General features: G+C 63.8%; 2 protein-coding genes across 3 annotated transcripts; one reads left to right on the top strand and one right to left on the bottom strand.

The window, feature by feature from the left end:
* The first annotated feature begins 92 nt into the window (after positions 1–92).
* Positions 93–8,348, top strand: CHLRE_03g175200v5 (uncharacterized protein). Its single transcript, XM_001703229.2, has 14 exons — positions 93–774; positions 1,665–1,750; positions 2,777–2,969; positions 3,209–3,264; positions 3,604–3,820; positions 4,040–4,141; positions 4,315–4,461; positions 4,735–4,986; positions 5,143–5,217; positions 5,432–5,533; positions 5,703–5,771; positions 6,407–6,577; positions 6,829–6,972; positions 7,332–8,348. The coding sequence occupies exons 1-14, from the start codon at positions 235–237 to the stop codon at positions 7,572–7,574; spliced, it is 2,397 nt and encodes a 798-aa protein (XP_001703281.1). The 5' UTR covers positions 93–234; the 3' UTR covers positions 7,575–8,348.
* A 2-nt stretch (positions 8,349–8,350) lies between these two features.
* On the bottom strand, positions 8,351–13,942 carry CHLRE_03g175100v5 (uncharacterized protein). 2 transcript variants are annotated; one of them, XM_001703396.3, is made up of 13 exons: positions 13,512–13,942; positions 13,224–13,278; positions 13,046–13,106; positions 12,652–12,810; positions 12,355–12,447; positions 11,970–12,117; positions 11,407–11,465; positions 11,126–11,206; positions 10,690–10,851; positions 10,143–10,503; positions 9,748–9,930; positions 9,477–9,592; positions 8,351–9,246 (listed from the first exon to the last, which is right to left on the bottom strand). In XM_001703396.3, the coding sequence occupies exons 1-13, from the start codon at positions 13,717–13,719 to the stop codon at positions 9,148–9,150; spliced, it is 1,785 nt and encodes a 594-aa protein (XP_001703448.2). In that variant the 5' UTR covers positions 13,720–13,942; the 3' UTR covers positions 8,351–9,147. The 2 variants fall into 2 exon arrangements, with proteins under 2 accessions (XP_001703448.2, XP_042926074.1); XM_043060945.1 differs by having other exon boundaries at positions 9,748–9,927.
* Between the last annotated feature and the right edge of the window lie 69 nt (positions 13,943–14,011).

The following is a 14,011-nucleotide window of genomic DNA, read 5'->3' as shown; positions in this document are numbered from 1 at the left end:
CAGGCGGAGCACCCAGGAAGAAATGGAATCGGAGCCGGGTGCAATCGCAATTCTTCGCTCGATCACCGGCGAATTGCTCAGGCAAGCGCATACACTTTAGATAGGCACATTGTACAAGGCCAGAGCCGCGCGGAAAACACGGGAAGGCACTAGGCGGCTGCCGGGTCTCTGTGCACGCGACTCATGCAGCTCTAGAGAGTCTAAGCTCCCGCTCTTTACTAGATCCATCTGATAATGCAAGGGTTGAAGGCCACGCCGGGTCTGCGGGCCTCTAGCGGTCGGCCGACACTCCGCACTGCGCGGACAGCGCTAGTTGTGCGTGCCCATGCATCTCAGCCCTCCAGTAGCAACCATGCCGAGCAGCAGGAATGCTCGAGCAGCGGCAGCGGAGTCAGCGTGAACCAGCCCTCGGCGCTCGGGAGGCTCGGCAAGTTTGGGTTGTCGTCGGCCCTGTCAGCCTTCGTGCTGGTGCCCAATTTCGGCGGATTTGGTGGTAATGGAGGCAATCGGGGTGGAGGCGGAGGTGGTGGCGGTGGTGGTGGCAGCGGCGGGCAAGGGCAGCCGGATGGCGGATTGCCACTGCCGCTCTACGAGCTTGCCGAGGAGTCCAGCGACGAGAAGGAGAAGCAGCAGAAGGACGACAAGCGGAATTGGAAGAACCTTGTGACAGACAGCGAGGATCTTGAGGAGAAGCCCGGCGAGCGCTCGGGGACGAACCGCTGCGTGGAGATTGTCATCGAGGGCTGGCCGGATGTCGGCAACCTGCCCACCGCGGTGAGACGCATACGGGGCCACTAAACTGCCGGGTGACAGCTAGACTCCCACCCGTGCTTTGTCCCTACTCTTGGGGGGAGAGGGTCGCGGGTTGCGTAAGCGCAAGCGGCGGGGGAGAGGCAAACTTTTCGGGGGTGAGGGCAGGGCGGCTGCGGTGGTGCGCCGGGGCGAGGCGTGACAGACCCACATGACCAAAGCACATGAGCTGCCAAAGGGCTCATTGGGGCGCATGTACCGAAGCTTCTCTGGAGTTGCACGGATGGCTGCTGGTTCGGGTGGGCGTCACAGACATCGGCAGTTGCCACGGCGACAGCAAGCAAGCAACAGTTAGGCGAGCAGCAGCGCCGGCGGTCGAGTTGCAGCATGGACTCTGATCCAAGCAACTTGTGGTTCTGGGCGGGTCTGCAGCGTGAGGGAGGCGGGCGGCCGGGCGTCGGGATGGGCCACGAGAGCACCAGCAGCTGCAGGGGCTGCGGACGGAACGGCAGGTCAGGGGCACGCGCGATGCCATTCCTTGCATTTAGCTGTGCGGCAGCAGAGGCGGCCACAGCGGCGAAAAGCACCGGCGCGAAGCAGCAGGCTGTCGGGGCACTGCCGCCAGCATGACACGCCCCGCAGTGGCGCCTCGGCGCCGCGCCACCTGGCCAATCACGATGGGGGCCGCAGCATTGATACAATTGAGGCAAAGCGCCGCACGCGGCCTCGCCGCGAACGGCGCAACCGCAGCCGACAGTCGCACACGTCCCGACCTGCAAGGGCCGATGGCAGACCGCGCTGTAGCCGGGCAGTGCAACTACTAGCACCACCCCGCACCAGACGCCTTTGTCCGCACCACTTCTCACCCGCCAGCTTACCTGCCCGCTCTCCCACCCCCCGCCCCCCCTTTGCAGGATGAGCTGAAGGACCTGCTGACGGTGCAGGAGGGCCACATCTTTGAGAAGCAGGACCTGCTGGACGACCGCCGCAAGCTGGAGATGTGAGCGCGCTGGAAAGGCCGGGGAGTGGGAGTGGGTGCCGGGGGCAGGGGCGGAGACAGCAGCAGTTGCGGCAGTTGCAGCAGCAGCAGCAGCAGCAGCATGATCCGGGAATAATGACAGGGAGGCGGTGCGCAGGGTGACGGGTGGCGGTGGAGCCTCGTGTGAGTGGCAAATGCGTGTATGCGAGGATGGGAGTAGGATGGCGGCATGCCGGGTCTGGGGACTTGCCCGCCGCCGGGAATGACGCACGGTCAGTGGGTGGGCAGGCCTGAAGTCAGTGTCCGCGTGGTGGAGGGGATTGGGGCTCGACAGCAGCAACGTCGGCGGAGCTGTGGGGAGGCAGCAGCAGTGCCGGAGGGACAGCGGCATCGACATGCAGGCACAGCGGCATTGGCAGCAACTTAAGCAGCATCGGCCGTAGCGACGATCTGCGACAGCGGTTGCAGCAGCGACGACACAAGCACCGGCACCGGCACCAGCAACCGGCAGCCACAGTAGGTTGCAGCGACAGGCCACGGCGTGCGGTGTTGGCCGGCGGCGCGCTTGGCGAGGGCCTGGGATCGGACGCTGCTGCGTGCTGCACGCTGCATCTGCTGCACGCGGGGGCTGCGGCTGTGGCGGCTGGCGAGGCAGGACCTACAGCTTGCATGCGCGTGATTCAGCCGACAGCGCCCAGGCGGCAGGGGTTGGGCGGCAGGCAGCAGGCGCAGGAGGCTGGACCGGCGGCCGCACGCCCCTGCGCCGCCGGCCGCCGGATGGCCCAACAGCTGAGCTGCTGCGTGGCACCACATCCGTGCGCACTTGGATATGCCGGCGGGCAGCGCGGCTGCCGCTGCCGCCTGACGCCAGTGCCGAGTCGGCCGAGTCGCTCTGCAGCAGCCAAACAGCCAGCGTCATGTGGACCGCACCTTCCCAGCCCACACCAACCCTGGCTGTGTAACCCTCTGCCCCTCCCTCCTAATGATTCAACCTTTCATGGACGGCTGACTCCCCTTTCCCCTCCTACCCCTTTTTTTCGTCGCCAGCCAATACGAGGATTACATTGCGGAGGTGGAGATCCGCACCGAGTACGTGGACGGCAAGTCCAACCACCAGCGGGTGGTGTACAAGTTCACGCCGCACCAGTTCCGCGGCATCAACGCCATCGACATCAAGGGCGCGGCGCTCATGCCCGCGTCCGAGGTGGAGCGCATCTGCAACGAGTGCCTGCCCAAGCAGGTGGGCGCGGCAGCCTGGGGGAACAAGGGGAGGGGAGGGAGGGGAAGGGAAAAGGAGAAGCTGGACGGGGGGGGCCTGGGGATCGGGTTCTGGTTGAGGAGGTTGGGCCGGCGGGCGCCCATCCGCGTCGACGCTCGTACGTGCATGTTGTTGCGGCCGCTGACCCCTGCCCGCCTTCCCATTGCACGCCGCCGCCTGACCCTGCCCCGCCGCCGCCTGCTCCCTCCGCCCGCCTGCAGCCCTACATGGTGGACATTGCGGTGATGGACAAGGTCCGCAACCGCATTGAGCAGTGGTGAGCACAGGGCAGGAGGAGGAGGAAGGCAGTGCCGGAGAAGGGCACGGGGATGTGGGGAGCCGTGTGAGGTGGGCGGGCGGCCAGGCGTGGATGCACAACCTCACCCGCGCGCGCCACACGCGTTGGCCACCGCTGGACCGCCACAGCCACACCCCAGCACCCACGCTGCTCGACACACGACCACCCAACACAAAGTGCACATGCACGGTCCTGCGTGTCTCCCTTTGTTCTCAAACACACCCATCCCGCCGCCCCTTGTTTCCCTCCCGACGCGTGTTCCATCATCACCCCACCACTCCCGTTCTCCATCAACCCACCCCCACCCCCACCTCGCAGGTACCAGTCCCGCGGCCTGCCGTTCTGCTACGTGGGCTTTTTCGACGGCATGGACGACGGCATCCTGCGCGCCAACGTGACGGAGGCCAAGATCGACAACGTGTCGGTGCGCTTCGTGCGCCCCAAGCTCACCGGCGACTCGGAGCTCGAGTACAGCGTGTACGACGAGGGCAAGGTGGTCAAGGCTGACAAGATCATCGAGGCCTCCGGGTTCCAGGTGTGTGGTGTCACCGGGGGGCCGGCGGGAGAGCGAGGGGCGAGGGGGGCCGCGGGCTGCGCTGTGGAGGATGTGCTCCGTGGGAAAAGAAGGCCCTCTCCCGGTTTCGCAGCCACCCCTGCCGCACCCTGTGCATCCAACCACTCACCCAGCTACTCAGTACCTCACATCCAAATCCCAATGCTTCAACCTTGCAACCTCACCCGCGCATCTCCACAGCGCGGCCACCACTACCACGTGGAGGACGGCTATGACGCCATGAACTCCATCTTCGCGTGCGGCCTGCTGGAGGACATCAACATCGAGCCCGAGCAGGACCCCGTGAGTGACAGCAGGCGGGGCATACATCAACATGTTTGCGGTTTTGCACTTGCCATATGGACGTACTACACCGTGTGGGTGCTGCGTGAAATTGCTAGCTGGCATCAAGGAGATGATTGCGTATATCGGTTCGCGCTAACTTCGTTTCGCTATGTTTGTGCGTGTGCGCGCAGTCTGACGTGAACAAGATCAACGTCAAGATCCGCTGCGAGGAGGTGCAGCCCAAGAGCATGGAGCTGGACCTGGACTGGAGCTTCCAGCTCAAGAACGGCATCCCCTCCATCAACAGGCAGAGCCTCATCCCTGGCGGCTCCGTGGAGGTGAGGAGGGGACCCGGGGGCGCACACACACACACACACACACACATATGCACGCGCTGTCACACTCCCCCCCAGTCCCCAGCCCACCACCGCCAACTCCACCTGGGGCCCACCGGGCCATACGGAGACCTCGTGGCAGCCCAGCCCGGCAGCCGACAGCCTACGCACGGCGCAGCCTCGCAGCCTCGCGGCCTCAAATCCATCAACCTCCCTCTAACCTCTGCCTCTCCCTGCCCCTTACCCTCTCGCCCTCCTCACGTCCCCTCTGCATAGGTTTCGCACGAGAACCTGTTCGGCAACTCGGAGTCGGCCACGCTCTCGCTGTCCGCCTCCGACTGGCGCAACCCCTCGGCCGACCTGGGCTTCTCCGTGGCCTATTCGGAGCCCTTCTACAAGCCGCACACCACCCGCAACGCGCAGCTGTTCAACACGCGCAAGACCTCCACCATCTTCACGCCCGGTGGCGAGTCCGAAGTGCCGCCCGTGTTCGTGGACCGCTTCGGCCTCAAGGGCTGGACCAGCCAGGTGCGGTGCGGCGGCTGGGTGTGTGTGTATGGGGGGTGGGGCTGGTGGAGCTTGGGGTTGGGGGCGGGGGGTTACAGTTGGGGGTTGGGGGTGGGCGCTTGTGTCTCTAATCTACATGTCGAGCATTGCGTGCAATTGCTGCACCCGCCCCCACAGATCACTGGCCAGGACAACAAGGTGGAGCACGCGCTGATGCTGCAGCTGGTGTCCACGCTGGACGAGAACGGCCAGGTGTGGAATGGAGGCCGGGCGGGCGGGGGGGGGGGGGTAACGAGGGGTTACCGCAGTTGTGTGTGGGGGGGGGGCGGGTCATCGGCCGCGGTCGCAGGCGCAGCTACACATAGACACATCCGTCCTCGCAAGTTCGTATCCACTTGCCACACGGGCCCAAGCATGTATTCAGCGCCCAACCAACCAACTACGCACACGCCCCCCGCCCTCTCAGGTTGTGGCCAAGGGCACCAAGGTCCAGCGCGGCTACTACGCCGACAACGGCCCGCCCACCACCAACAGCGGCAACGGTCGTGACCTCAGCCTGTCCTACCAGGTGCGTGTGTGTGCGAGGCAATGCCGCGTGGTTAAGCGCGGACTGTGCCGACAGGCGAGACGGATGGGGGACTAGCACAGGCAAGGCAGTGCGGTGAGGCCCGCTCACTTACCACTTCACGCTAACAAAGATGTTCACGCATTACACACATTTACTCACATGCGCACAGGGATTCTTTGCGCTGGACAATGTGCGCTTCATCAACGGTAACCAGCTGGGCGAGCGCATGCTGTTCCAGGTGGGTGTGCAGTATGGAGGTGGACGTGGGGGTGAGGGCAGGGCGAGGGGGGGGGCAGCGGGCTGTGGGTGGCGGGGATGGGGGCGAGCTGGAGAAGAGAGGGTTGGTGGGGTTTGCGGCTGGGGGCCCGGAAAGAAGAAAGCCGGTCGAGGCTGGGCGTGGTAATGCCAGGGCAGTGAGCATGTCCGTGCAGCAGGACTACGCATGTTGCGCGATGAACGATCGCGCTCGCTCACACAATCGCGGCGGTGATGTTTTTGCTTTCTTATCGTACTGAAAATCTGACCACACCTCCGGGTGTGCTGCTGTCATCTTTCATTTCTGCTGAGCCGCGCGAGCCGCACTGGCAGCACACACACGCGCACCGTACATACATGCATGCATGCGCACGGCCATCAAGCGCCATCCACCAAACGCACCTGACGACGGGCCGTTTCTTCCAGACATCGCGCCAGCCACCTCGATCGCAACATCCGCCTTTCCCTCCTACATTCCTTTCGCCTCTCCCGCACACCCTTTCCACGACCCCTCCCACTTCCTCCCTCCCCCTCTCCCTCTCCCCCTCCCCCTACGCCTTCATTTCTTAGTAATCATGAATGTAACCCCCTCCCTCTCCGCCTCCTCCGCACCCGCAGGTGGACCAAGGCCTGAACCCCTCCATCAGCCTGCCGGGCGGCCGCAAGCTGGGCCTGAGCGGCGGCATCTACAACCGCGCCACCGCCAGCTACACCAAGTTCCTGGAGGCGCCCTTCCTGCCCAAGCTCACCACCGAGCAGCTGTGGAAGGAGCGCAAGGCGCCCAACACGGTGAGGGCAGGAAGGGAGGGGGGAAGGGGAGGAGGGACATGACCAGTGCAACCGCAAGAGCCTTGCATACCGGCTCAATCCTTAGTCACGACCGGCGCGACTCCCTTTTCCGCACCATACCTCGACGCGCCTGCTGTACCGCTATGCCTGGCTACAACCTCACTTCTCAAGCAACCATGCCTGCAAACCGCCCTTAAATCAATCGTGAGTGCAACCCCAACCCCCTTCACCCTTCACCCTCGCCTGTCCAGGTTGTGCTCCACGCCAAGGCCGGCAACGCGCTGGGTGACGTGGCGGCGTACGACTACTTCTCGCTGGGCGGCCCCTACAGCGTGCGCGGCTACAGCCACGGCGAGATCGGAGCCGCCCGCCGCTTCCTGGAGCTGGCCACGGAGGTGAGGGGGCGCGGCCGCATTGTTGCCGTTGTTGTGGGACGGAGGGAGAGTGGCGGGAGGGCTGCGACCAGGCACCGGGTGGTGGCGCCGAGGGACTATGACGGCTCCATGACGCAAGCCATTGCTCCCTTGCGCACGCACCGCACATCCCTGACCACTTAACAAAGCCGCGAACCCAAACACACATACACACACACACACACATATCACACATACACACGAGTAACTCCGGCGTTTGGGCAGGTCTCCTTTCCGCATCGCTGACCAGCATACACACATGCACACATCTGGGATCCCCCTTGTTTCCCCCCCACGACTTCACTTCGTAAACTTAATGCATGTAACCCACCCCCGCGCAGGTGCGCGTGCCGCTCAAGAATTACGGCCTGCCCGGCACCGCGTACGGCTTTGTGGAGTACGCCACCGACCTGGGCAGCGGCCGCGAGCTCAACGGCAACCCCACCGAGTACTACCGCAAGCCCGGGCGCGGCATGAGCTACGGCCTGGGCCTGAAGGCGCTGGGCGCGTGCCGCTTCGAGTATGCGCGCGACTGCAACGCCGGCACCGGCACCTTCCTGGTCAACTTCGGCGAGCGCTTCTAAGCGGTTGGGCGTGCTGAGGCCGTGAGGGAGTTGTGCCAGGGAGTCGGGGTGGTGGAGGCGTTTCGGCGGGGAAGGGTGACAGGGGTTGATGGGGTGATAGGATGAGGTGGGGTGCTGGGATGAGGTGAAGGGGAGGAGGGGAGGAGGAGCAGCAGGCGAGGACGAGGCACCAGCAAAGATGCCGGTTGCGTGAGGTACGTGAGGCGAGTGTGCACGGGTAAGCAAGGGCGCAGCATTGCTGCCGGAGCTCGATGTTCGGCCTTGCGGCATCATGGCATCATGGCAATGTGGATACTTGGGGGGAGGGGCTACCAGGGGTCAAGGGGGCGCCTGGGTCTAATGCAGCTAGCGGGTACAACCGCCGCGGGATTGAAGAGGTGCGGTTGCGCAACACGGCGCGATGGGTTGAGGTGTTGAAGGCAAGTGCGGATAGGGAGCTTCGGCTTACAACAGAGGCAAGCAAGAAGCGTGTTGTGCGTGCGTGTGTCGGGAACGTGCCACAGAATGTTTATCGGACCGGGCGCTCTGCCGCAACGCCGTACGGTGTCATTGCACAGTAGTTTTGCGCCGACTCAGATGACAGGCCACGCTAAGTCGCTTAGCCATTACCGGTAGTACAGACGGACTGGATGTGGTGGGCATGGTGGTGCCGTTGCTGCGAAGTCGCTGTGTGATCGTGGCGCACGAAAGCAGCAGGGTCTTAAGGGGGAAAGTAGCGGGCTCGGCCCGACTGATGTTGGGTTGGCCTGACCGGTAACAGTTCAAAGTGCTTGTTCATTCTCACATCGGCGAGCGGCAGCGTCTGCAGGTGCATCTGCCGCACCGCATGCCTCCACTTCAGCTCCAGCCGGCTCCACAGAATCTCACGATAACGTCCTTCGGTGCACCGTTTGCCAGCCAAAGAACATGCTGCGCTGCACCGCACCCCTCCCATGACAGCGCTTCCCCATACGCAAGCATCATCCATCTATCGCTGCAGAAAGAGCAGTTGACCGCTACAGCACGAGCACAACAGACGGTATGTGGCAGCCACGACGCCCGGCTTTCTGCTAGTATACATAGTTGGGAAAGCTTCAACCTGCGTACGGGTCATTTGCGAGTGCGTGCGTGCCAGGCGGCACCCGGCGGTCTTAGGGTCGCATCAGGTCCCATCAACGTCCTTAACAAATAACAGTCTTCAAATCGCTTCCCTCTGCACCTTTGCATTTCCCACAGTCCAAACTCAATTAAGACGCAGTGATATTAACGTGGCGCGCCCCTGCAGCGGCGCATCACGATACGGCAGCATGTCTACGCACGACTTACATCCAAGACGCACTGCCCATTGTCCAAGACCTACGGTAGACAACTTCGTGAGAATCTATCAATGCCCCCCATGGGACACCTGCGCAGGGCGGTACCCGGCGTGGCCCGCCGCCGACCGTATTGTTACTGAGCATCAAATACAACACTATTTGGCCTCCGCCATATGTGCGCCATGGGTATTCTCGGAGGACGGCACATGGCGCTGCCTCCTGCCCACGGCAGCAGACGCGCGCCCGCCGTTTCCGCGCCAGCCAGCCCGGGCAAGGCCTCAAGGAGGCGAGCCGCCAGCCGTGCTGCTGTCGGGCGCGGGTGCCGACAGCACTCCCATAAGCGGCGGCAGTGGGGCCACACGGCTGCCGCGTTTGGCCTGCAGGGAGGCACAGCGCCGCACGGGCCTGTGTCAGCTGATGAACAAGGCAGTCGCATGAGTTGCGCGGCCTCCCGTTAGCGCGTTCCAGTGCACAACTGCCAGGCCGAATGTGCGCGGCGCACGCGCGGCCCCATGCGTTAGGAAAGCACAAGGCGAGAGGGGCCCCATACGTGTGTTCAGCAGCCGCATTCGGCAGCCCTCGTCCCGCAGACCCCAGCTTGTCGCACCATGTTCTGCAGGCTGGCGGTGCGCAGGCTGTCGTCCTTGAGCCACGTGGTGGGACGCAGCGGCGGCATGGGCCGCAGGCTGTGGCGCGGAGGGCCGGCAGCGGCGCAGGGAGAGTCTGTGGGGGCGGCGTTGCGAGCGCGAGTGTGCGGCAAGGCAGGTAGGGAGGCGTCAGCGCTGCGGTCAACGGTGGGCCATGGGCGGCGTGCAGCCAACGCACGTCCACTTGGCTGATTGCGGTCGCTGCCCTGCCTGTCCATGGATCTCGCCTACCCGGTGCGCTGCCGGCATAGTCGCTGCCGGCGCCGAGGTGTGCCGCCAACACCGCCGGAAGCGACGCCGTGCTGCCGCTCCCACTCATCAGAGCCGCCGCGGCGTCCACAGCCGTGGGCGTGGCAACGCTGTAGGCGGTTGAGCCGCGCCGCGCGGCGGTGCACCCGTCTGCGCCGTCTGCTGCTGTGCAGGAGGCGGGATGGGGGAGGGGACAGGACGGTATGCGCACACGCGTGGCAGGTGCGGGACTGCGGAGCCCGTGGTGTTGACGAGATGCACGCTGACAGGTGTATGTGGGGGCGGCACTTGCGCCAGACGGGCTGGTGGCCGTTAGAATTAGGGAGCCTCCACGAGACAACGACCCCCGATGGCACCCTGTCCCGACATGCATATACCTGCTGCACTGGTCGAGATGTTCGCAACGGGCGGCGCGCCCGGCAGCTGCATGGAGTGCCCTGTGCCGGCACACGCTGCCCCAGCCGGCAGCGAGCTCTGTAAGCCACCGCTAGCGTCGCCGCCAGCCGCCGTACCCGAGCCATTGCGCCGCTCCTCCTGTTGCGCGGCCCCCGCACTTCGTCCGTTGGCCGTCACCCTGCGCTGCTCCTGCTCCTCCTGCTCCTTCGCCAGGGCGGGCGTGTGCGGCATGGCTACGCGCAGCTGGCCGGTGGGCTGCGCCGCCTCAGGCACAGCCTGGGCGCCGCCCTTGACTCCGCCGTCCACCGGCCCCGGAATCTTTGACAGCTCCGCCTTGGCGATCTGTGCGACGTGCAAACAAGACAGGGCTGAAGCTGCCAGTCCTCATACACACGTCCCTTCACACCGCTCGGAAGCCACTATGGAGACCCTTGGAGCTCAGGTGCAGGCGCATATTAGTTACCAGCCCAGCCAATAGGCAGCTCAGCCACCCAGCAGCTCCGCAGCCCACCAGCGGCCCGCACCCACCAGCGGCAGGAGCTCTGAGGACTGGGCCATGGGCAGCTGCGGGATGTGCATCTGCGCCAGGCGTGACAGCTGCGGCTTGGAGTATTTCTTGCGGCTGGACAGCATGGCGTCGATGCAGCAGAACGGGTCCGCCTCGCGCAGGTAGCTCACCAGCTCGTCGACCTGTGGAGGCGCGGGTTGGGCAACGTAAACGTGGCAACGGTTAGCACAGCGCGTGTGCTGTATGCATATGGAGTGTGGGTGCGCACCCGCCGCGTGAAGCGGGATGGCGGAAAGCCTCCAGAGGCCCGGGCACGAACACATGTCCCTCACAACGCCCATTAGAGTATGAGGGGCTATGGACACGGCAAACAGCCCAACAGGCATGCGCACGGCGTGCCCCCAGCACCCACTCCTCGTTGCCATGGCTCGCCCGCCCCAGGGTCTGGCCACGCACCTGCTCGCAGATCCCGGGCAGATAGGACAGGCTGAGCTCCATGCCGGGGCGCCACAGATCAGCCATGATCGCCGGATCCACCTACAGAAGCGTTAGGCGCGAGTAGCGAGTAGTGTGGTGTGATTGTGGGTGCGCTTGGCATGACACAAGTGTGAGTGCAACAAGAGCCACGGATGGCGTGAGGTAAGGGAGTTTAGGACCTTGTGAACAACGCAACGCAAATAAACATGCCGCACAGTTTCCCACACACCGTAACATGGGACAATTGCAAAGGTACTTGCCTTGGCAAAGCATTCGGCGGCGCGTGCGTAGCCCAGGCGAAACAGCTTGTTCAGGACACCTGAAACAGCAGGAGACGGAACCGGCGTGTGTTTGCAGCGTCAGGCCCTGGGAGCTCCTCTTCACACGGGTTGCCAGTCTGCACAGCCGCCTCTTCTCATTCCTACCGACCCTGTTACGAGCTGCCGCGTGCTGATAACGTTGGTTCGACTACACAAAAACCGTCAGGGTCTTGCTCCCCGTGCTATTAAGGTTTCGGGCTTCACGTTTGTCGGCTTTGCACCCAACGGTTTTGTAATCAAGAGTTTCATTCGTGGTTTTCGCATTCATGGTTCTCCGTTCGTAGGTTTTGGGGCGCTTGACCCCTAAACCCGCGTCATGACGCCCGAAAAAGGCGACGGTAAAGCATCTCCGCAGCTCCATCCCAAAACGTAGCATGCGCGACCCGCTAACTCGACGCCCCCATCCTACGTCACATGTGAGTCAGCCGCTGGTTCGTGGTGCCCTGTGTGCTCTGCCAACCTCGCGCACAATTAGGGGCGCCCACAAACGCACACGCGCGCACCGGAGTTGTGTGGGAAGAAGAACCAGCCCACGGGCACGTCAAAGCCCGGGCAGATGTGGTAGCCCTCGCCCAGGTTGCCCCAGGAGCAGATGTCAATGGAGAACACGGGATCCACGGGGCCCTTGGCGGGATCGGAGTTCAACCCGATCTGAAAGGCCGCAGCAGGGAATCAGGAATGGACAGTGGTTGCCGTTCGGGCGGTTACTATCACCGGTTAGCGTTGCCAAAGCAGGGAGCCAGGCGCAAAAGCTTTTACAAGCACCCTCGTCAATGTGTTTCAGCATTATAACTTCGGTTGTCCCTCCTCCTGTTTCGCAGCTGTTACCGTATGCAGTGTGCGCTATCTACCAGTACCTGCACGCAGTACCTGGTACTGCCCGCCCACCTGCTCTGGCGTTATGTCTGGCACCAGCTCCGCCACACCGCCGTCGAAGAAACGGTGGCCGTCCACATCCACGCCCCGCAGCCCGCTGATGACCTGGTGCGTGTGGGTTGCGCACATCGGGACATCAGGAGTCTCGGATTAAGGCAGCCCGCACTCGCATGCACCCACGGGCGCGTGGGAAATGTACACCGGTTTCTCCAGGCTGGAAGCAACACACCACGTACACCCTTGCAAGCCTGCACCCCATGTGCCCTCGTGTGCCTTCATGTGCCGCCCCGCAGCAGCCTGCTCGCTCACCGGCAGGTGGCAGGACGCCTCCAGCACTCGGAGGCCGTGTGCGCGGCCGCGAAACTCGGTGAGGTTGGTGGACTTCCAGGCGATCTTGGCGCCGCCCAGGTGTTCGATGCGCGACATGCCCACAATGAGCCGGTGCTTGGCGCGGATCCAAGCCTCGTCCTGTGGGTGGCCGCAAGGGTAGCCGCCGGTGGGCGGCGCGGTGTTTCGCGGTTACGTTATTAGGGTGCGTGGAGGTAAGGGGAGGGGGGCTTGGCTGTTCACGGCTGTGCCGCGCGGCCCGGGCCCCTTACGATGCCTGAGTGCGTCAAACCTGGCCTGCGCCCCATTATGCTGTCAAACAGGCTGTGCAGCAGCGGATGCTGGGACACACGCACGTACGCATGCACACACGCACCGGCGGCGCCAGTCGGTCCAATGCTTCGTTAAGGCACTTGCGCATGCGGAAGGGGTTGTGCCTGCGTGCAAGCAAGTAGTAGCGTGTGCGGTGCGCGAGGAAAGGGGCATCCGCGCTTGGGAGGGGGTCATTTATCAGTTCACACACAAACCTGCTGCCGCGTCACCCCGCCGCTTACTTGCAGGGCTCGATCATCATCAGCGATGCCTCGTACACGCAATCCACGTCCATGCCTGGAGGGGCGTGCATTGAATGTTACGGTGCGGTGCAAGAGCTGCGAGCAGGGGAGGCCCCGCCCCTGGCTGCGAGCGATGCGACTGGGGGCTTTCATTTCCTTTCCCCTCGTGCTGCAGCCAAGTGCGGCGAGCTAACGAGCTGTCCGCGTGACCCGCGGCCCCAAATCAATCTGCTCTGCACGTTCTAAGGAACACCTGCCTTACGTATAATAACGTCTTGAATGACTGACCTGCGGTCAGCGCGGAGCTGATGAGGCTGCCTCCAGACTGCCCTCCAAATCGCAGGCGCGGATGGTCCACCCGCAAGTGGTCATACGCGAACTTGCCAACACCGCAGTGGAACGCGAGCAGCCATCCCGATCCAGAGAAGCGCACCACCAGCGTCGGCAGGGCAGCAGGGTCCTTCCCAGTGAACTTTCCTTCGCCCGCACATGCCATGGCTCCCGCCGCTGCTGCTGCCACACCTGCTGGCAAAGCCGCGTGCCCACTACCAGCGCCTCGTGCCCAAACCTACGGATGCCCTGGCTTGTAGGGATAAAGCCCCTGTGGCGCACCGCTGAAACCGCCCGGCGACTGTGAGCATGTATGTTCAGTATGGGCACTTGTAAGCAAGGGGGTAGCTGATGTTCGTGGTGCTTGTGTGTATGAGCGAGTTATGATGATCAGTGCATGTTGGCATGCAATTTAGGCGAGTTATCGCGGGAAGGAGGCAAGAAGGCCGGCTTAAAGA

This window comes from Chlamydomonas reinhardtii, chromosome 3 (assembly GCF_000002595.2).
Source record: "Chlamydomonas reinhardtii strain CC-503 cw92 mt+ chromosome 3, whole genome shotgun sequence".
NCBI lineage: Eukaryota > Viridiplantae > Chlorophyta > Chlorophyceae > Chlamydomonadales > Chlamydomonadaceae > Chlamydomonas > Chlamydomonas reinhardtii.
Note: the sequence above shows the minus strand (reverse complement) of the source record. Positions and strands in the feature narration are given on the sequence as shown.

Excerpts from the sequence above, each read along its gene's own strand:
- CHLRE_03g175200v5 (XM_001703229.2), top strand. The coding sequence starts at position 235 with ATGCAAGGGTTGAAGGCCACGCCGGGTCTGCGGGCCTCTAGCGGTCGG. Across the intron at positions 3,821-4,039 it reads TCGAGGCCTCCGGGTTCCAG|CGCGGCCACCACTACCACGT; the intron begins GTGTGTGGTGTC and ends GCATCTCCACAG. Across the intron at positions 5,772-6,406 it reads GCGAGCGCATGCTGTTCCAG|GTGGACCAAGGCCTGAACCC; the intron begins GTGGGTGTGCAG and ends CCGCACCCGCAG.
- CHLRE_03g175100v5 (XM_001703396.3), bottom strand. The coding sequence starts at position 13,719 with ATGGCATGTGCGGGCGAAGGAAAGTTCACTGGGAAGGACCCTGCTGCC. Across the intron at positions 11,207-11,406 it reads CCGCCGAATGCTTTGCCAAG|GTGGATCCGGCGATCATGGC; the intron begins GCAAGTACCTTT and ends ACGCTTCTGTAG. Across the intron at positions 9,931-10,142 it reads CATCTCGACCAGTGCAGCAG|CAGCAGACGGCGCAGACGGG; the intron begins GTATATGCATGT and ends CCTCCTGCACAG.